Genomic DNA, 23483 nt, shown 5'->3' with positions numbered 1-23483 from the left:
TCGCGAGTAAAACGAGAGCGACCTGTACACACTCGTTCAATCATTAAATTTTGGATAATATTAAAACTTTATGATCCTAATTACCAACACACGAACACGTTAGCATATCTATTGACTTTAATTGTGAATAAATTTCGGTTGGTTGCTCGATAGACGAAAAATATGGCACAGAGCGCCCCACGCTTTTTGACAATAATACCAGTATTTTTTGTTCATTACCATTTTCATCCTAAATTAGGAATTATTTTTCACTTTTTAGTTTGATGTGCTTTAAGACAGTGTTTTTTAGTTTTTTTTTAACTATTATTTATTTTTTACTTTTTAGTTTTTTTTTTTGCGCAAAGTTTTTGGTGCGCAAAGTTTGAATTAAATCTGTCCGTTAAAAGTGGGTCAAAATCGAGTCCGAAGGAGTCGGTTACATACATACAGGTGAAGCTAATATAAAGCGTGTAAAATATATAGTTTAGAAGACGCAATAAGTACTTTTTGTCTCTGCCCCAGCATGTTAAAGGAGCGCGACTATGTAGAACTTGAAGGGCAATAATAATCTTACACAGTCTATACATGCTTTCGGTGAATGACCGCCCGTTCTTTTGACTTCTGTGTTGCCAACTACATTTCTATAATACTCGTCACGTATCGGCAATCTATGGATGAAAAATAGTGTAGATAGAATGTATATTATTTATTTTTATATTGTGAGCGTATAATAAGGGTATGTAGACCCAAATTATAAATTAAAGTTTTATGTACATGCATTTTTACTATTAATTATTTTTTTAAGTAGTCCACTTTCTTTATCAATTATTTGTTTGATAACTGATACAGTTTCAGTAATAATTTTCTCTGATTAGACATTACAGTTTTATGGTGTACAGCCCAAGGTTAATACGTTTGATAATTTATTGATATGATCAGTGGCGGTATTGCCAATCTAAATTGTGTCAAGTGTGTTAAACAATAAATATGATTATCACTATTAGTAAAACGTCGATTTATCAAACGGTTCCCCGTTTAGATTAGAAGAGAATTAAGGCGGATAAAGGCGTATTTTTATTTTTATCGTTAAGGAATATGTGCTAACGACAAGTTTCATTAAAATTGAATAACGTCTATACGTAAATACAAACGCAAAAACCAAAATGAGTGAAGATACAAACGAAGAAAGCTATGATAAACATGAAGAATTCAAAGAGACTGATCCACTTAAACATAATGTAGAAGATCCAACACGCGAAAAACCACGAAGTTTTAAAGAAAACTGTGTGCATGCATTCAAAAACATAACAGTCGAGCCATCAATGTTCTTCTTCATAATACCAATGATCTTTTCGATATTGACATCGCAAAATCTTAACCTGGAAAAGGCGTGCAGAGTTAATTTAAATTTCACAGATGAAATATGTGACTCGCTCAAATTGCAGACAGTTGGTGCACAAAACGAATATGAAAAAGAAGTACAAAAACTAGTCGCAAGAGCTATGTCTTGGAGAACATCAATCACTGCAACAATTCCGTGTGTTTTAGCGCTATTTGTGGGTTCGTGGTCAGATAAAACTGGGTATCGGAAAATATTTTTAATTATACCCATCTTGGGCCAAATGCTTGTGTCTGTTAATGGCGTATTCCACACATTTTACTTTAAGGAAATCGGTTTAGAAGCGTTAGTATTCAGTGAAGCTATACTAGATGGAATGTTCGGTTCTTGGTGTATATCTATGTTAACTATGTTTTCGTTTATCAGTGCTATTACAAATGATAAGAATAGGACATTTCGTATGGGACTCATAAATTTTAGCTTAACCGTCGGCTTTCCCATAGGAATGGGTCTCAGTGGGCTTTTGTTAAAAAAGCTCGGGTATTACGGATGCTACGTTTTAGCTTTTGGACTACATTTTGTTAACCTACTATACAATACCTTTATATTAAAGGATCCAGAAAGGACTGTTGAACAGAAAAAGGTAATTTTTTTTTTAATTTTTTTTTAAATACAATTCACACCAATTAACCGACTCCCATGCTAAGCTGGTGAAGCTTGTGTTATGGGTACTAGGCAACGGATATACATACATATTACAGATATATAGACATATAAATACATATTTAAGCACCCAAGACCTAAGCACAACACCAAATGCTCATCACATCGATGTTCGTCTCAGCCGGGGATCGAACCCGGGACCCATGGTTTCGCAGTCAAGGGTAATAACCACTAGACCAATGAGTCGTCAAATAAAGTAAATTATAATTAAGTATACGTAATTGAAATTTCTTTATTCACTCAACCATTTGTATCTTCCTTTGTCGTGTTGCTCTTTTGGCTCTTTTAACAGTTTCCAATACTACTAAAAGTTTTCATTTGTTATATTGAATTCTCTTGTTGTCCGATATCCTAAATGTTCGTAATATATTTTTTGGTTTCAGAATGATAATCAAGGCGTTTGCCATTTAGTGCGCATTTTCTTTGATCTAGGTAACTTGAGAGAGACAATTAAAGTAGTATTTAAAAACGGACCAAACCATAGACGTTTTCGTGTTTGCGCTTTATTAGTCGTCGTTGCTATATTATTTGGACCCATGCATGGTAAATATATTTTTAAAAGATAAACGGGTTAATAACAATATATTTTTATATCTCTCCGACAAATTACATATGCTCGTACGGGAAAGGAATCATGTTTTGGACCCAAAAATCGGCAACAATTGGTACAGTCTTCAGTCTTGAAAAAAACAAATGCACTCTGACACAAAGACTGCATTCAGAGTTCTCCACAACTTTATTATTATCATTTTTAAGCAGGACTATATATACTTATTTAAAATCGATAGACTTAATATTAATAATCACAATAATGTTATTAACTCTTTTGTATAGTTAATAAATCGTAATATGTATATACTATAATAGAGTACACAAAATTAAAGTGTAATATCAAATTTCAGGTGAACTTTCAATAATGTACATATCAACAAGGTACAGATTCAACTGGACCGAGGTAATGTTCAGCATATTCCAAGCATACAACTTTGTTGCCCACACAATAGGTTTGTTAATTATTTGAGTAACAAAATTAAGCTTTGAATTCACTACATATGTTACAAGCCAAGCCAGTCAAACACGCTTATTCGCATATAGTGTTAAAAATAGTATGTTTTGTACTTTTTTGGTCAGTTTGTTAGTGTATAGTTCATACAAGATGTTAAACGAAGTTCATTGTTTTCTTTAAATTGTATTTTACTTGTCTTCTATGAAATAGCTTACAGCACATACAATCTATATGGAACCTTATAAAGGTGCTGTAGTATATACTTAATCAAAAATAGAATTTATTAATACATAATAATAGTAATTATTGAAAACAATAATCAAAAATAAATTCAAAAAGTTTGGTCCCTGTGGCCACTACCTCTAATGCTGGTAGCATTTCCTCGCTGTATTGCGATACTTCTTCATTGAGCGAAAACATAACCAGCTCTGTCTATCAGGCGCCAACTTAAAACTTTAATTAGCGCCTGTATCTTATTACATTTATGTAATTAATAAACAAAAGAAACGAAAATAAATTGTAATCCTAATTTTCGATTGTTATTTTTCAGGAACGATATTCTCCATCGTTGTATTCAGTAAATATTTGCAATGGCACGATTCTATATTAGGAATTATTTCAACTCTCAGTAAAATTGCTTCATCATTTGTCTATTGTTTCGCTACGAACGAAAGAATATTCTTTATTGGTAAGTTCATTTCAATATTGGTATTATTAATAGTAGTATTAAAAATATAAGGTTTCGGTTTAAAAAGGTTATATATCCGGGGTGGAAATGTGCATGCCCCAAAAGTGGCAGGGGTATGTTGGACTTGATCCACACCAGAATCTCTGCTATTTAGAGACTTAGCAATACCCACTAAAACCACTCAGGGCAAAAACACTACAAGGCAGTGTTAGAGAGGCTTCGGGCGGCAAAGCAAGGTTAAAGAGCAGCAAGAGCCAGGTATAAAAATATAAACACGCCATTGCCATTATGTTTTAGAAATATATCAAATGTTGATCTAAGAAGTGGTGTTTGAACCCGTGTGCGTTAGATGAGCTCGTTAAAGTATCGGTCTTGTACAGGATCTCGGGAAACTTTGCTTGTATTCCGCTGAAATTAAACTAAACATTACCTGTCCATATCGTATTCCTAACTTTTGTACTAACTGATCTGAAACTGATCTCAAATTATCGTGATTCATGTGCACTTTTTCTTTATCATGCGTCCTTTTTTAAATGATGTCTTTTGTATTTTTTCACAGTGGTTGCCTGGAAGAGATCGCTCGAAAGCGATAAGGCCGCCAGTTGCCCTCCTTTTCATTTAATTATTATATTTCTGCAACGAAATGTTAAAAAGGCAAACAAATGCAGCTTCACTTATTTGTCAATCACTTCAATTGTCCTACCTAAACCTAACCTGTAATAAAAAAACGGTAGTTCTTATTTGCGAAAAACTTTTGTTGGTCACTAAACTTGGTTGCTAATAATAATGGTTTGAACTCTTAATAGTCAAATTATGGTATTTATTTAGCTAGTACATACTCGTGTTTAAACTACAAATGTAAAACAGTCGACATCACAGAGGGAATGCAAACATGAATATTTGTTTGACAACAGTATTTTCTCAGAGGATCACTACAATTCAACTATCTTATTTGAACAGAGCAAGTGTAAAGCAAGGAAAATAGATCTCTATTTTATACGACTAATTTAATGATCAACTAGAATGTTATAAAAATACCTGTGTTGTTATGAAATTTTTGTAGATAAATGCGATAACATTACAAGTATGTGATTTGAAAAGTACAACTTATTAATTGTTTGTTTTCTTTTGTAAATTTTTGAACTTTTTTGTAGTTAAATATTATGTATTCCATCTCTGGCTCTATTTTTAGTATAATTGTGTGTTATTATATATAATTTTTGTTAATTGTACGAAATAAATAAATAGACTTTCAGCGATTTTTGAAACACTTTTTAAAAATTACACGAATCCATCTGAATATTCATTTATTACGTACGTTCTAGATTTATGTTCGTGAGTTATGAATAAATAAAATATAAACAAATTAAAAATTACAAAAGCCTCCTCTTCCATTCTGCCCCATCTCGCCCCACTTTTGGCCAACCTTGACTGCTACTAGTTTTATTTCATCTTCCCATCTTTGTTTATATTTAGTAAACTTCTCATTGCTCTTTGACAAAGTGAGTTATGTTAATGGGAGTTGAAGAAAGTCCTTAAATCATTTTATATACACTTTGAGAGATGAATAGATGCGATGGAAAGTTTGATTAGATGTACTGGCATCAATATTCTGTTTGACATAGCATATTAAAACCTGTTTGGCAATATATTTTATAATACTTTTTATATGTGTATTGTAAGTATTAGCAATAAATAATATTATATTTTCAGGTCCTTTAGTAGATATTCTGAACGGGACAGCTTTATTAGCATTACGATCAACTGTGTCCAAGACAGTATCAGCCGATGAATTTGGTAAGTATTAAAACGTAATATTTTTTCTTGTCACGCAAGTATATAGCGTGTAATCTATGATTAAAACTTGGGCTACTTATAAAAACCTTCAAGATATATGTTTTTTTAATAATCTATTTTGTATTTTAATTGCGATATACAGTATTTACAATATTCTTAACCTACATAGTATAATAATAATCAAAATATAAAACTATTTATAATTAAAAATTATTAAAAAGTTTGGTCCCTGTGGCAGTGTACCTTTAACACTGGCAGCATTTCCTTGCTGAATTGCGATACTTAGTCGTTCAAATAATTAGAAATTAAATAGATAACTATTTAAAGAAAACACTTTCTAACCGGATTAAAGTTATGTATTATTATAAATTTACAATTATTTTACATAATTTTAAATTGAACCGACGTTTCGTGTGCTTTACAGCGTGCGTGGTCACGGTGACATTGTAAATTTATAATAATACATAACGTTAATCCGGTTAAAAAGAGTTTTCTTTAAATGTGTAAAGGTTATGTCAATAAAAGACAATACTAGATAACTATTACTTTAAAATCAAATCAAAACGTAATAGCAAAAGGCATTTATTGGAAAATCAACTACAAAGCAACACATAAATTTCCTTTATTAATGTATTAATTAATAAAATTGACTGAAATGAGAATATTGATAAACAATATTGCTTTATTTAATTTCAGTTTTCAATAAAGACTTATTGGAAATCAAAGTTTTCTTTGTTTATTAAACGATATAAATTGATTTTACCCAGTGTAGATTTTATATTCGGTTTTTGATAGATTTATATAATTAAAAATGGATCGCATAATATGCGGTTGGACCAATTCGAGTATTTTTTTATTCCTAGAACTCTGAGGAAGGTTTTATAGAGAGAAAAAAATGAAAATTTGGTTTTATTTAGTACTACGGTTTTCATTCCGTAAAAGCGAACAGTGTCTATGGGGTAGCATAGCAAAATGTTTCATATGCTGGTATGTAGCTACAAAAAAGGTAGGCTAAGTAAAAAAATCATATTAAGGCGAAACAGTAGGTAATAATCAAGTTCACGTACTTCGTAACTAATACAATTATTTATCTTTTGTGGGAAATTACGTTTTATAGAAACCAATCAATCTTAATTTATATATTTAAAATTCATTTAAACTGAATGATACATTTTTAAAATATTAATCTAAAGATATATAGTTTAGTGGGAATGTGTGCGTGAAATGTGTGTGTGAAATGGTGAGTCTTGGGCAATACAAAGAGTTAATACAGTACACAATTTTAAAGAAATATATTATTTTCTACATTACAGGCAAAGTAAACTCAATATTTGCGTTAACGGAAAACCTCATGCCTTTAATCTACGTACCCTTGTATACCAAAGTGTACACGGCCACTATGGAGGTTCTCCCAGGCGCTGTCTTTCTTATGGGGTCAGCAATGACGCTGCCCGCGGTTTGTGTGTTTATGTAAGTATTTATAAATAAGAGCAATCTCTGCCTAACGTGAATAATTTGTGTGATGGTTTGCTATTTTAAAAGGGTACTGAGAGTTTTTTATGCCGGCTTTTTCTCTCGGCCTACACCCTCTGTCTTCTTTGCCGATGAGTAGGGATGTCTACCGATTCAAATTTAATGACGTGGAATAAGTGATACATGTATCTTATATTCCATAATAAACATATTTTATTTACTTTTATTGTAATACGTCTTTGGTTGTATGATACATTTCTCAATTATTACTTATACGGTGAAGAAATATGTCGAGTATTTCGACGGCCTTTGTATTAAAAGCCTGCTCATTACAATCATTGTATTAAACAAAAATAACACATTATAAATCCCTGTGTCGTAGGCATCTAGTCACACACACACATATTAAATACAGATGAACAATTAACAGTTTTAGTTTGACAGGGTTTAAAGGTGTTAACAATTTTAGTCTATATTTAGTTTTTTGAGAAAGGGATTGAAGATAAAGACAGATAAAGAAATAGCTAGATTCAATTGTTTTTTCAGATGGTTGTTGTGGGAGCATAGGAGAAATTTAAGGATATCCAAGAAGAAACCAGAGGGCACTGCGGACATTAAGTAAAATATATTTACACTTTTACCCACCGATTTCTCGGCATAGTACATAAAACATAGAAATTACAATAATTGGCAGACTAATTCTTTGTCCGAGGTAGCTGCCAGATCTTCGGTCTCCTGTGATGTCGACTAACCTTTTTGAAATTTCTTTAAAAAAAAAAAAATCCCCCTTTGAATTAGTCTAGCAATTCAAATGCTGCCAGTATCTTCGGAACCTTGCCTAAAGGGACTCCTTTTAATGATATATTTTAGTTTATGTTAAGTTTCGTTATTTATTTCAATGTATATTATTTTATTATTATTAGTTTATGTTTATAAGTTTAATTTTATTAATTTCCAAGAAATGTAACAATGATATGAATGTAAATATCAATATACTATATTTTAAGTTTGATAATTGGCATGATGTTCTCGATATGGACGTTACGAAGTTTTGGAGGAAAATCTACCCGTACCTCCTCAGAGTGGCAGAGTAATGAAGGTATCACTTAACATCCCTTTGCCCGTTTTCTATCTGTTCTATAAAATATGCAAGGGCTAACATATCCTGTATAGCGGAGTGTTATCTAATCAGAGCGTGATGACGTCATATTGGGATGAACAAAGTCAATTATTTCACTATTCTAGAAATAATCAATATTTGCGGGTCTTTAACGAAATTAGTTTACTTTTTAAAATTCCCGCTTGTTATGTCGTGTTGTTTGAATATGTTATTATAGTGATTAACTTTTTAAGTTTATGAATAAATTTTTTATATTTTTAGTTTTGTTTATCTAAAATCCCACAAAAGATTTACTTAGGTAAATTAATCCCCAAGTATTTATATAAAATACTAGCTGACCCAGCAAACGTTGTTTTTCCATGTATATTATTTCTAGGAAACATTTTTTTTAGTTCAATAAAAATAACTATCTACTATAATAAAAAATAGGGGTTGATCGTAGAGGGGTGAAAATTAGGTGTTGTATATATTTTTGTATGCTGTATAATAAAAAAATAAAAACAAATTTTATGGAGTGGACATCCCTTATCACTTAGGTATTAGGATGTTGAATGAGATGGCTACTCTCTCAGACTTACTGAATATGTATAAAAAAATTCATAAGAATCGGTCGAGCCGTTTCGGAGGAGTATTTGAACGAACATAGTGACACGAGAATTTTATGTTTATAGATGATAGATATAAGATCTTTATGATAGATTATTTGTTCATCTGACATTCCTAAATGCGTCATCATAATTTATGAACCTTTCAGCTTTTCTTTAAATGTACACTTCATTATCTAATTTATCACAATATCTAAGTTATGTGCTCTTTTTCTTTCTTCTAAACTTTTCCGTTTTCATTTCATAATTTCTCTTACTAGAGTAGCCTGAGATCAATTGTTAGTGGAATGCTGTCCTGTTAAATGTAATCATCGTTTTTCATTGTTATGTAATGAAGTGTCAAAGACATAAATCTAATTAATGTTTAACTTCAAGATTATTTCATATATAAATAACTGCAGCCTTGACGGTAGTTAAGATTCTCTTTATCAGCAAATGTTTATGTAAACACTGAAAAGCGCAATACATGTAATCGAAAAGCAAATACGGGTTTTAGCTTACTTATTTGCTTTAATCTTCATTACTCGTCTAGATGATAGACAGAACACACCAAGAAATGTGACATTGCGAAAGGATTCTAACAGTTCCGACAATGGGAAAACCAGATTTAATAGATGGGAAACCAGAAGAAAAAGAAAACGAAGAAACGCCATTAAATGACACACAAAATGTTGTACCTAAAAAAAGAACATTATTAGAAAAATTAAAAGTCATAAAGGATAATGTCACGGTAGAACCAATAATGGCATGTTACATTATGCCTAGTGTTCTAGCATCTATAGCGACACAGAATTTGAATTTAGAAAAAGCATGTCTGGTTAACCTTAATTACAGCACCGAAGTCTGCGAAGCTTTAAAAGCTAGGAAGACAGAGAACTACGAGTATTATGAAAAGGAAGTACAAACACTGATCGCTAGTATACAAGCTTGGAAGAACATTATCCAAACAGCGTTTCCAGTTTTCATCATTCTATTCGTTGGAGCGTGGAGTGATAAAACCGGTAAAAGAAAAGCGTGTATTCTAATGCCAATCTTTGGCGAGTTCTTGACCTGTATCGGTTTTATTATAAACACATATTTCTTTTACGAACTTCCGGCTGAGGTGGCTGCCCTTACTGAGTCAATATTTCCGGCATTAACTGGTGGTTGGTATACGAATTTTATTGGTGTGTTTAGTTACATTTGTGATATAACAACAGTCGAAGAAAGAACTTATAGAGTCGGTATTGTCAACCTTTGCATGTCTTTGGGATATCCCATTGGAAGTGCCTTAAGTGGAATCCTTTTGAGAGAAATTGGCTATTATGGTATTTTTTCTATATCGGGATCACTTTATGTATTCAGCTTACTGTATGGTATATTTTATCTAGAGGATCCTAAGCCAAAAAAGGTTGATAAAGTAAGTACAATGTTACTGGATTAAAACGTAAATATTCAATGTTATATTTAAACAAAAATATTTTCACAGAAATACAGTGGAGTGGTTGGTTTCATTGTGGAGTTTTTCGACTTCGGCTTAGTAACTGAAACGTTTAAAGTGGCTTTTAAAAAAGGAACAGGAAACAGACGCCTTCATGTTTGTCTATTGCTGTTCGTGGTTTTTGTTGTTTTCGGACCATTGCAGGGTAAATTAAATTTATTTATTTCTTAAAACCTTAGATGCCTGTGACTTTGTATAGAAGATATTGTCTATTAATATGTATTTAAGTATTAAGAGAATGTAATTAATTTATTATTAGCAACCCTATCTTTCAAAGTCTTCATATTATTATTAAACTGTAGACACAAAGCACATAATATTTAGTTTAATAGATGAATTTCGTCAAACTCGATAATAATTTTTTAATATTATTATAGAGTTGTTGTTATTCGTTCATTTATAGTATACAACCATTATTTTTTCAGGTGAATATACGATCATGTATTTATTCGTGAGATTAAGGTTTAATTGGGATGAAATGAAGTACAGTATTTGGTCAACATACAGCATCGTTACGAATTTAATTGGTGAGTTTAACTAGTTGATATTCGTGACTTTGGTTGAATATTATTAATTTCTTACCCATACATAAGTACAAGTAGGATATGTAAAACGAACATTGGTTTATACATACAGCAATTTATTAAAAAAACAGAGTCGCTTGAGCTGCGCCTCTTCAGAGGTCGTGCGTTCGAATCACGGTTGAAACAATGAAATTTCTATGTCTGCATATAACACACGCTTACGGTGAAGGAATACATTATGAAAAAATCAGCTTGGTACATAAATCAACGGCTGTCAGACAAAGAAGGCTGGTCACTTAACTGTTTAAAAACAAAATATGTGTGTGTCTTATGTACACGCGTTAGAAGTTATACTTCTTTTGCGTAACAAGATAGAAATCATTTTAAAAATTTAAAAAATTCAAATCTGTTGTTTGTAGAAAAAACGACACTAATAATAGAAAAAAGGTATTTAATACATTGAAAGTTTTATTAAAACGCATTATCTAGTTAAATAAAGCTTAGTTAAATACCACAAAAAAAATATTTCTACATAATTAAAGAATTGGTCATTTTTTATTTTAAAAAGTTGACTATGCTAACTTCAGGGTGTCGGTTTTTTGTGACGGTGTGCGGGTGTCGGTTTTTTGAGACGGTATGCGCGCTCATCGTTAAAATTTACTCTCATCATTTTTCCCTAACGCGCCAAAAGAAACAGATACAGAAATCCGAGGCAAATGATCGTAGTGCCACTGATGTTTTAGATGTTTTTCGTTTGTAATAAATTATTGTTTTGTTTTTAGGTACCGCCTTTTCAATGAGTCTTTTTAGTAGCTACCTGAAAATACACGACACGATGTTGGGAGCCATTTCCTGTATGAGTAAGATCGTCGCCTCTTTTGCGTATGGATTTGCGAGGAATGATCTAGAAATATATTTAGGTGAGTTATTTTTTTAATTTTTACTTTATCGGAGTCGAGGCAGAACACGATCCTCCATATCATCTCGACGTCCATCCCATAGCTGAACGTAGATAGTTTTTGCCGCCATTATGTGAAACCAGCTACTCACTGAAGTATTTCCAAACCAATTCGAATTAGGGTCCTTCAAGAAAAGAGCGTACCAAGTCTTAAAAGGCCGGCACCGGACTCGCGAGCCCTCTGGCTTTGAGAGTGTCCATGGGCGGCGATATCACTTAACATCACGTGAGAACCCTGTGCTATAAAAAAAAGGTATCTTAGTTAAATAAATCTGTGTTTTTATTTTTAATCGTGAATTAATGTTCCGCGTTGGTTACCATGGTTACGGTTGTATATAAATAGAATAGTAACCATGGCAACTAATACCGTGCCAATTACGTAGTACTATTTATAATAAGGCCGTCAATGTATAGTAGTTTATATAAACAGTTAGATTGCATTGCCTATATTCCTATTATTTTATACAAAAGTCGGTAATCATCCTTCTGTGTCTATACGTCGTTGAGCGGTTTTTAATCACAAGAAAAGAGCGTACAAATTCTCAAAAGGCCGGCAACGTACTAGCGGGCCTTCTAGCTATGTGAGTGTCTGGTGACTGTATCACTTACCATGAGGTAAACCTCCTGCCCATTTAAAAAAAATGTTCGGGTCTAAGACGCCCGTTTCCTCATGCCTTTACCCTATGCTAACTCCGGAATAAGAAATAGAATAATAAATTCCATTAGTGTATTAAACGCACCTCAGAGCGTAATATTCCACGCTTCCGCCACTCGTCTATTGATATTATCAACATTTATAATCAACCAATTACTCAATTTAAAATACATAATTTAACATTGAGCACTTTCGGATAGCGCGTCGATAATGAATAACACTGTAAGCTCATTATTTAGACTCATTATTACGATAACCAATTAATGCAGAATTCACTAAAATAATATAACACAGTGTTTTTCGTGTACAATGGTTAAGATGTGAGTGGCTGATTAGTGATAGATTTTTCATCCTTTTGTATATATTAGTTCAGCGACTTGATGCATCTAATGAAACCTTTTCTTCCTTTTTTTCCTTGGGGAAATGCGTTCCCACGGCACGACTGCCTTGGGGTGGAGGGTGTAATGAACCTTGGCACTTGGCTTGGCTTGACGTAGGGTCCTTTAAGAAAAGAGCGTATACATTCTTAAAAGGCCGGCAACGCACTCGCAAGCCCTCTGGCATCGAGAGTGTCCATGGGCGGAGGCCCGTTTCCACCTGGTCTGTAAAAAAGTAAGGAGTCCATCATTTAATCCTAAAATCGCTTGCATAAGCAACGTCCTTGCCTATGAAGAAAAAAACAAATGATGGCTTCATTTGTTTTTAGCACTATTCTTTAAATATCGAACATTCCCAATGGGTACCAAATCCGTAGGGCTCTTAATAATATTGTTGTTATGGTAATTAAAATATCCTTGACCCCAGGCACTGGTCCTAACTCCTAATCCTTATCTCAGTGACATAATAATCCAAATTGGATACTCAAATTTGATTAAACCCTCATCCAGATTCTACCTAGTAAATCATACTTTGAGACAGCAATAAGTTCGAATTTTAAAAATGTTCTGTAACAAAATTGCAATTGGAACTTCATTCTTTTATTGCTTTACGAAAATATATTGGTACTAGCGGACCCGATAGACATTGTCCTGTCTTAACTATGAATATTGATTTCAAATTGGTATAATTAATTAAAAAACATTTCAGAAACAAAGTGTTTATTATTCTAATGCTTTATGTTAAACAACATTCTTTGTTTGTTTTTCTGGCTCGCATATTATTATATTATCAATATAATAACTCCGATCGAAGCATTTATTTTAAACGATATTAATTTTTCTTACATCCTCTTTGACGATATTTGCAGCACGCATTCTGTCAATGTTATGTCAAACGCCATAAGGTTACATCAAAAAGTTCGAATTGTATGGTGGTTAAGTATTCTTAAATTTTCTAATTTTCCACGCAATTTTTTTCATTTATAAGAACCTTCTCCTGACAATTACAAACACAACAAAAAAAAATCTGACAAATCGGTCAAGCCGTTTTCATGTTATGTCGTGACAACGGAAAACGGGTTTCATTTTTATATAATATATAGATATAGATAACCTCTTTGGTTCAATGTATCATTATTAAATATCACTCAACTAGTTTGGTGGAAATACTAAGATGCCTTATGGGACTAATTAGTAAGTACTAATTGGAGTGTCTGAATGTTGTGCCCGGTCTTAGTTTAAGCAATGCACAAGTGAACCGTAATTCTAAGTTAAATGTAATGCTTGCTTAAATCTAAACTTGATACAAGCTGCACTTCGTAACTTTATTGAGAAGACGTTGTAAGCTTAACAAGTTATTATAATAAGGAAACTGTGGGAGAGTTTGTCTGTCTGTAGCCAATCTCAACTACCTTAGACAACTTTCGGGTCAGGGAAATAACCAGACTTAAATTTTGAGCAGTAATAGCACAGACTTAACACGTGTGCCATGCAAAAATTTTATACTTCCCATACGGAAACCTGCGTTTAAGAATTAAAATCCTGATAATAATTGCCTACAACCAACTAAATTTGTTGAGGCTATTGAACTATAATGTTCCATAAATAAATTTTCAAAGGCTGAATTCCGTTAAAGTTTAGTTGATATATACGTTAATCTATCTATCTATCTATAGTAGTTAACGTTATCTAATATATAAAATTCCCGTGTCACAATGTTCGTTCCCAAACACTCCGAAACGGCTCGCCCGATTCTTACGAATTTTTTTTATGCATATTCAGTAAGTCTGAGAATGGCCTACTATCTATCTTTAAAACCCCTAAGTGATAAGGTGTGTCCACCCCGCAAAATTACTATTATAAATTATTTTCTTTTTTAGACATTTTTTTTTGTTTTTATTTTTTTATGATACAGCATAAAAAAACATACAACCCCTAAATTCACCCCTCTACGATCAACCCCTATTTTTATTATTGTAGATAGTTATGTTATTGAACTAAAAAAATGTTTCCTAGAAATAATATACATGGCAAAACAACGTTTGCCGGGTCAGCTAGTTTATTTCTAAATATAGGAATATTCAAAGAATCCTTACATTTTATATTCCCGCGTCAATCTGTTAATATTTTAGTACGATAAAGATCAATGTGCTATGTGTCCAATTAATTATGGTTTTAAGCAAATATGGCAATTGAGGTCGCACAATAACCTTGGGAAAATACAAGAAAAGTATTTTCTTGAAGGCGAAGTCGTATTAGATAAGTTCAATGGGAAGTAAGTTTCACAAACACCGGGCATTGCCAACATCAAAATCACTCATGTGTATGTCCAAATATGTTTCAGCGTTATTTTTTGTAACTTCAAAATTTAAGTCAATAGTCAATATTTCGGCCAAGTGATCCTCCAGAAATTAACCTGGATGGATCATACTGAGTGCTAATGAGGGTAATAAGTCTGTTCGTGGAGTTCACTGGTAGGCTAGGCTTTACAAGGAAACTAATTTTAGCATTTTTATTTTAAAATTTTCTGTCTTTTTTCCTCAAGCAATCTGTATTTTTGAGACTCTAAAATCATAACATCAATACACGTTGACAAGAGCGCTAATGAGAAAATAGAAAACAAAGAAATTCCATTACGTTCGAGGAAAAATACAAATAACAAAGTATTTTCATCTAGATATAATGAAATGGACGTGTCAGTCTGTATACAAAATAAATATCTTGTGTCATAATTAACACCAAACATACACGCGTATATACTGAATATTTTTTTTACAAATTTCGTACAGGCAGACTGACCTTTACATCGAAATCTAATAAACAAGGCTAAAATTTTATTAGCATTAAAATAACATTAAATTTTTTTTTAATTTTCACATTTTATGGAGAAGGCTGTGGCTATTTGATACAGTTTGCGCGCCCGCCTCAATTATTATTTTTTACGTCACTCATTATCCTTATAAAATATAAATAACAAGAAAACTAACTATGATCAAACTTATCATGTCGCAGCTGATTTTTATGTAATAGGTGGCAAACGGGTAGGAGGCTCACCTGACGTTAAGTGATACCGCCGCCCATGGACACTTGTATTGCCAGAAGGCTCGCAACTACGTTGCCGGCCTTATAAGAATTAGTACGCTCTTTTCTTAAAAGACCCTTAGTCTAATTGGTTCGCAAATACTTCAGTGGGCAGCTGGTTTCACATAGTGGTAGCGGCAAAAAATGCCTTAAAAACGCTCAGTTGTGGAACGACGAACATCGAAGTATGTAGTGATACGGATGGTATTCGACTTTTAGATTCTTTACTATTGTTTTGATTAGTGTTGAGCAGTGTTGGCCTAGTGGCTTTAGCGTGCGACTCTCATCCTTGAGGTCGTAGGTTCGATCCCCGGCTGTGTACCAATGGAATTTCTATCTTTGTGCGCATTTAACATTCGCTGGAACGGTGAAGGAAAACATCGTGAGGAAACCGGCTTGTCCTAGACCCAAACAGTCGACGGCGTATATCAGGCACAGGAGGCTGAGGCTAATCATGAAACAAATACAAATATCTGAGGCCCAGACCTAAATAGGTTATTGCGGTTTGTTTGTTTGATTAGTGTAATGAGACTGGACGCGTTATATACGTTAGTACATAGGGGTAGACGCCTGAAAAAAAAGAATGACTTCTGATTCCTCAACACCAACTCTAGTCCAAGTATCCTGTCTTTAGTTATAACGATACCATTTGAAGGTTCTCCTAATATCCGTAGCGCTGAGCGTTTTGTGATTGCGCAGTACGAAAATTGAAGATTAAATTCAATTGAGAGTTACAGAGTACCGGGGTGCGTTACGATCCGACTTTCCGCTTCCGTATTTAATTCTATTCCGTTTCCGTTTCCCTTGATTTAAATTAATTCTAAAACCTGTTAGTTACTGAATGCCATAATTTAAACAAACTTCAAAAAACGGAAGGAGCTATCAATTCTACGCGTATTTTTTTTATAATAATGAAATAGCTAGAACGGTAATTTATTGTGCGTTGCAGCACAATTAAAGAATTTCACATAAGTTCTGTGTATTCGAGAGTGTGGCTAAGAGTTGTTAATAAGCGTGTAGTTGCGTTTTTTTTTTTTAAAGACAATTCACACCAATTGACCGAGTCCCATGCTAAGCTGGTGAAGCTTGTGTTATGGGTACTAGGCAACGGATATACACACATATTATAGATAGATAGACATATAAATACATATTTAAACACCCAAGATCTAAGCACAACACCTTTATAATCAAATTAATAGGTACCATATAAAAATAAATTAACAATGACGCAAAGCAGGAACGACCCCTAGTCAAGTTTAAAAATAAACTGTTGATGGAATAATACTCCCATTTTATTTACGTAGAGATAAAACGGTCTTATTTTAAGTGGGTAATTGAGCGCAGACAATGTTTGATTAGATTCACTATCAGCTAACGACCTAATCTACACTTAGGTATTACAAACAAAAGGGCACTTAAAACGACTACTGCAATTCATGATAGCGTTTAATGCAGCTTAACTATAAAATTTCGTTGGAAATTTACATGTACAAAATGACTACTCATTGGTCTAGTGCTTGGTACCTCTGACTGCGAAGCCATGGGTCCCGGGTTCGATCCCCGGCTAAGACGAACATCGATGTGATGAGCATTTGGTGTTGTGCTTAGGTCTTGGGTGTTTAAATATGTATTTATATGTCTATCTATCTATAATATGTATGTATATCCGTTGCCTAGTACCCATAACACAAGCTTCACAAGCTTAGCATGGGACTCGGTCAATTGGTGTGAATTGTCTTTAAAAAAAAAAAAATACGCAAGACACTACACGCTTATTAACAACTCTAAGCCACACTCTCGAATACAAATACGCACACACACCCATCCACATACTCATGCACTCACGCATACGTAATATCTTACACGATTTTTGTTTCATTAGATTTATGATTAGGATCTTTTAAAAAGTGTTTTCCTATATTACATATATTCCTTTTGTTTTAAACGAGCACCATGCACCACGGAAGAACTCCCAAGTAACGCACAACGCCTAGAGTTACATCAATTATGTTATAACCATATTTTACTATGATTAAAGTATTATTATTAACTATAATTAATAATAAAACTTGAATTGATATTGAGACATACAACCGATAAGCAACACATAAACGCGCACGTACCCTTAACCATGTACCTACATCAAGGGTGAGATTAGACATAGACAAAATTTATTATTAACAAAAACACACACATAATACCAATAATCTACGAAAAAATAAATATAATGAGAGATAACAAAAACATTTTCTTGTTTTCAATTTTCCCTTTCGGTTCGTTTCAAGTGTGTAATGCGTATGTGCTGTGGTTGTAATTGGCCCTGGCTCAGCATTATGATGGCTCAGAAAGAACGAAAGAAGGATTCTGAAAAGAACACACAAAATATCACTCCCGTTTGTCAAAACCAAATACAGTGACACAGCGTTTTCTCAAAAGTCTCGTTTCTGTATAGAGTTAGCACCTTCTAACTTCTAAAAGGGTTCCCAAATCTAACCATAACTAATTGTGTTTGATCAGGTTATAACTAAATATCAAATTTGTTTTATCGTGTAGGTAATACCTACTTGGGTCACATTGCATTAGCTGAAAAAGAGATTATAAGATAGAAATTTCTCGATCGTTCGTTGTAAAATGTAGTAAAGTTATTTTTTTTTAACATTTTTATTTTAAGGTACACACTTTTAACGTACAACAAATTATTAATGCGAATTGATAATATTAACAAAACATTCGTTGATGCTTACAACACGATATAAATTTAATCTTTATTATTTTGTTTTATCTCAGTAATTTTCCTAATCTTAACAGGAAAATTAACATTATATTATTTCTAATATAATATAAACTTTAATTATATTTAAATAAGAATTAGTATGAAACTTTACTTTATCATTGTATTTGTCTAGTAATGCATAAAATCGTATACAGATATTGTTATCGTAAAATCATAAACAATCGTTGTTCGTGTGGATAGGGAATACAAATACTGTCAATGAAATGTCTAATGTAAAACGAAAATAAAACTAAAATAAATCCGTAGACGGACTATGGTATAGACCAGGCATCAGCGTACAGCGTGTGAGATAGCGAATGATCGACATATGTCGTATTTACAGTTTTAATTCATTGAAGATTGCTTATTATCTACCAAAATACACATTCGAATTCGAACACTGTTTTGTTGTGTTTTTTTTTTTAAAATTTTTTATTACTCTTTAATGTTAATATTCTACGGTTTCGATATTTGTAAATATGTGAGGAACATGTATTCTAACTTTTTTAGTATAGTAGTTTATTCTAAGAGTACATTGTCTTCACATATAATTATTTAACAAATGTAACAAAATATTGTAAACCTATTTTAAAAGAGTAAGTGTGGAGTTTCTTGCCCATTCTTCTCCACACGAAACTGCCTTTTGGAAGGGGCAACTAGAATCTTCTTTATATTTTTTTTTTGACGTTCAAAAGTGCCATTTTAGATGGTCTAATTGAAATAAATGATTTGACTTTTTTGACTTTTGACTTTTGAATGAATAATTCTTGAACAAAGTTACTGAGTCGTGACAAAATAAGCTACTTACCGATGAAAGGTTATGTTTGGTTCTTTACGTTCACTGTAGCTTTTACAACCAATTATGCAACAATTCACCATGACTGACACTTTAAATACATCTCTTATAAGGATAAAGTCTTAAAATATGGGTTTGACTTGGATTTCACAGATTTATCAGTAAGCGGTGAAAACTTGTTTACCACCAAGGGCTCGGTGGTAAACAAATAAAACCCGATACGCAAATAGAGACAGAAAAACTGATACTCTGTTTCGTTCGCACTTAAGTATTTCACGTTAATGCCTTCTCTCTTTAATTATTATTGTTATTTATGGGTACGACCCACGACCGCTTACATCTTGATTTTTTTCAGTTTTTAATGTAGCTGATCTGACACCAAACATCAGTAAAAAAATAAATCAATGGCGCTGCAACCTTTTTAGGTCTGGGTCTCAGATTTCTGTATCTGTGTCACGGTCATTTGTCAATCTAATAAGCAAGTACGTGATCAGCCTCCTGTGCCTGACATACGCCGTCGTCTTTGGGTCTAGGGCAAGCCGGTTCCCTCACGATGTTTTCCTTCACCGTGCGAGCGAATGTTAAATGCGCACATAGAAAGAATTCATTTTTCACATTCATTAGTACACAGTCAGGTTTCGAATCTTAGGGATGAGAGTCGCACGCTGAAGCCACTAGGCCAGCACTGCTCCTTTATCTACTAAATCTTATGTCTTTAACACGTTCACTGCGTAACAGGCCGATATCAGCCTGCCGCGGTATTTCCGCTGGTGCGGACGAAGAAATCTATGTCCCTCTCGCTGGTGCGTAACGATTATCTCAGGTGTTTGTAAAAATTTGACAGGGACAAATATATATTTCATCTTGCGGTCAAAATTGTAGGTTTTCCCCATCAAAACATAACGGCAGGCTTTTATCGACCTACCACGCACTGACGCTGCTTTGCATCCGCTGAGTGCGGCAGTGGGCCTATTTCAGCCCGCCCACCCAACAGGCAGCTGGCGACCCGATACCGCACAGAGCGCGCGCCCGACCAGTTAGTGTTGTGCTATCTAACTGATCTAAGATAGCGTTCGATATTATCAACCATGGCAAGCAATACAAGAAAAATACAAATTGAGTAATTCGCCTTGTAGTTATTGACAGTGATAGTGACAGCAGTGAAGAAATATTTTCCACTAAGAAAAATAAAAAGTATTTCTGTTTCCAAGACAGGCATACATAAGTAAATAAATAAATTTTTCAGTTCCTTTAGTATTAAATGTAAATTTACGATTAATTTAACTTGACGATTCAAAAGTGTACTTGGTTACCCACTTGAATAAAGATATTTTGAGTTTGAGTTTGAGTTGAGTTTACGATAATTCTGTTTTATTTTCGATATTTCTCTGTCCCATCACTACTAAAAATATATTCTAGTGCGGTTCAGGTCGATATGGGCCTGCCACTTTTCCTGCTTTATTTCTCATTTCCTGTTTGCCAGATCCCGGGGCGAATCAAACCTAAGGAAGTTGGGTTCAAGGTCATTCTAACAATATAAAAAAAAAAAGTATACATTATGTTTCCACAAAGTTATAGCAATTTAATCTATCCTAGTGCTGTTGGGTCTAGAAAGACCTGCCACGCACCGGCGGAAATATCATTGGGGGCGCATTTTGGCCCGCCGCCGCACCTGATGAAACATTATTATTTTACTTGCCGCAGTGAACGTGTTAAAATCTTTATATCGTCGCATTATAAGCGAAGATTAGCGCAATACTGCACTAGTTTTATCTTTATTGTTTTATTAAATATTTAAACATGTTTTATATATTTCAGCACCATTACTGGAAATATTAAATGGTACTTCGTTTATTGCAATGCGATCAATTGCCACGAAACTAGTTGATGGTGAGGAATTTGGTAAGTAGTAATGATTTCCATTTTTTTATTATGAGAAATTTATTTATTAATGGCGACTTTTGAAAGAAAAAACGATTATGTGCGTAAAACATATACACATATTTATATATAAAATAAATACTAACAAAATCATTTCATCAAAATCAATTTAGATTTTTTTATCTGAAGTATTTCCGAAGCAATTCTACTTAGCGTCGTTCAAGAAAGAGTGTAATATTTCTTAAAAGGCCGGCAACGCATTCGCGAGCCCTCTGGCATTGGGTGTGTCCAGGGGCAAAAATCAACTTTAGGTTGCCGTCACAAGCAACACTGATGATTTTCTGTGGACCCATACTTTCATGACTTCATTTATTTTCATACGACTCATTTCGTATCAAAACTTATCTTATTATCATTAATAATCACGTTATATCATGGATCATTATAATTCAATACACGTTTTTGTTTTTAGGACTATTTATTTTGTTGCAATAAGAAAATGTTTAGACGTATATATATGGATAGCTTATTAAATTATAAATTGACTCTTTAATCTGGATATTACAGGCAAGGTGAACTCCTTATTCGGTCTGGCTGAGGCTATGACGCCATTGCTGTATGGCCCACTATACTCCCAGGTCTATATTGCCACCCTTCATGTCTTGCCTGGAGCGGTATTCCTGCTCGGCGGATTCCTAACATTACCAGCTATCGCTATATTCGGGTAAGTAATTTGTAAAACCACACGTCCAAATTCTCATTTTTTTTCTCTCAATTCACATTGCCAGAAGGCAAGTGCGTTGCCGGCCTTTATAGATAAATATGGTTCGAAAGGCGCTTGGTCAAGCTTTGTTATCAGTTTTATTGCTTAAGATGCCATTATTTATATGCATATATACAAAATATATGTACTCGATTATTTTTACATTCCCTTAATTTTTCTTATATTCAATAGAAGTAAACTTGTTAATCTCCCAGGTTTACTGATGTTTTGATTTTTGAGCAGTGTTGGCCTAGTGGTTTCAGCGAGCGACTCTCATCCCTGAGGTCGTAGGTTCGATCCTCGGCTGTGCACCAATAGAGTTTCACTCTATGTGTGTATTTAACATTCGCTCGAACGGTGAAGGAAAACTTCGTGAGGAAACCGGCTTGCCTTAGACCCAAAGACGACGGCGTATGTCAGGCACAGGAGGCTGATCACCTTCTTGCCTATTAGATTGATAAATGACCATAAAACAGATACAGAAATCTGAGACCCAGACCTAAAAAGGTTGCAGCGCCATTGATTTTTTTTTACTGATGTTTGGTGTCAGATGAGCTACATTAAAAACTGAAAAAAAACAAGATGTAAGCGGCCGTGGGTCGTACCCATAAAAGCTTCTAAGCTGCTTTGGCTTCCAATAAAACCTCTTGAACAGATTCCAAACAGAAGAAAGCATTAGAGAAGACTCTTCCTTTTTTAAATCCTCCCTAACACACAGTAGACTTTATTATAGACAATATTATCTTAGTATGAATTCGCAATTACGGCAAAAACGTACATACGTAAAGCCCAAAGTGAAAACCAAAATTCAGAATCTAATAAGTACAATATTGTAATTTTTTTAAAGGAAATAGCAAAAAGATTAGTCGACATCACAGGAGACCGAAGAGCTGGCAGCTACCTCGGACAAAGAATTAGTCTAGCGATTCAAAGGGGGAACGCTGCCAGTATCTTCGGAATCTTGCCTAAGGGACTTTATTAATATATTTTAGGTATTCTATTTTAAGGCTAGTTATGGTTTTTTATAATATTGTTATTTCATAGTCGTTTCATTTCAGTTGGCTTTATTATGAACACAGAAAAGGTGAAAGAAGAAAACATATGGAAAATGCAGTTGACGCGGAAGATGGTGCACATAAGACTGGTGACAGTGATAATTTAAAATAATTTAAGTTATATATAGTACTAGCTTTGCCGGGTTAAACGTTGTTTTGCCATGTATATTAGGTACTTCGAGGAAACATTTTTTAGTTCAATAAAAATAACTATCTACTATGATAAAAATAGAGGTTGACCGTAGAGGGGTGAAAATTAAGGGTTGTATGTATTTTTGTATGCTATATAATAAAGCAATAAAACAAAAAAATGTTGACTAAAAAACAAAAAAAATTAGGGGTGGACCCTTAATATTCAAGGGATGAAAAATAGATGTTGTCCGATTAGCAGACCGAACCGATATGCA

General features: G+C 33.5%; 2 protein-coding genes across 2 annotated transcripts; both read left to right on the top strand.

Moving 5' to 3' along the window:
* Positions 1 to 382: 382 nt before the first annotated feature.
* Positions 383 to 8385, top strand: LOC125056934 (solute carrier family 46 member 3-like). The gene is made up of 8 exons (XM_047660303.1): positions 383 to 1961; positions 2425 to 2584; positions 2944 to 3045; positions 3598 to 3735; positions 5449 to 5532; positions 6846 to 7002; positions 7552 to 7687; positions 8016 to 8385. Exons 1-7 carry the CDS (start codon positions 1143 to 1145, stop codon positions 7625 to 7627), a joined length of 1536 nt encoding a protein of 511 aa, XP_047516259.1. The 5' UTR covers positions 383 to 1142; the 3' UTR covers positions 7628 to 7687; positions 8016 to 8385.
* Positions 8386 to 9235: 850 nt separating this feature from the next.
* Positions 9236 to 23266, top strand: LOC125056815 (proton-coupled folate transporter-like). Its single transcript, XM_047660108.1, has 7 exons — positions 9236 to 10129; positions 10199 to 10355; positions 10636 to 10737; positions 11517 to 11654; positions 21196 to 21279; positions 21826 to 21982; positions 23080 to 23266. The coding sequence occupies exons 1-7, from the start codon at positions 9323 to 9325 to the stop codon at positions 23186 to 23188; spliced, it is 1554 nt and encodes a 517-aa protein (XP_047516064.1). The 5' UTR covers positions 9236 to 9322; the 3' UTR covers positions 23189 to 23266.
* Positions 23267 to 23483: the final 217 nt, after the last annotated feature.

Source organism: Pieris napi, chromosome 15, assembly GCF_905475465.1.
Source record: "Pieris napi chromosome 15, ilPieNapi1.2, whole genome shotgun sequence".
Classification (NCBI taxonomy): Eukaryota; Metazoa; Arthropoda; class Insecta; order Lepidoptera; family Pieridae; genus Pieris; species Pieris napi.
This window is presented reverse-complemented; position numbering and strand designations above follow the sequence as displayed.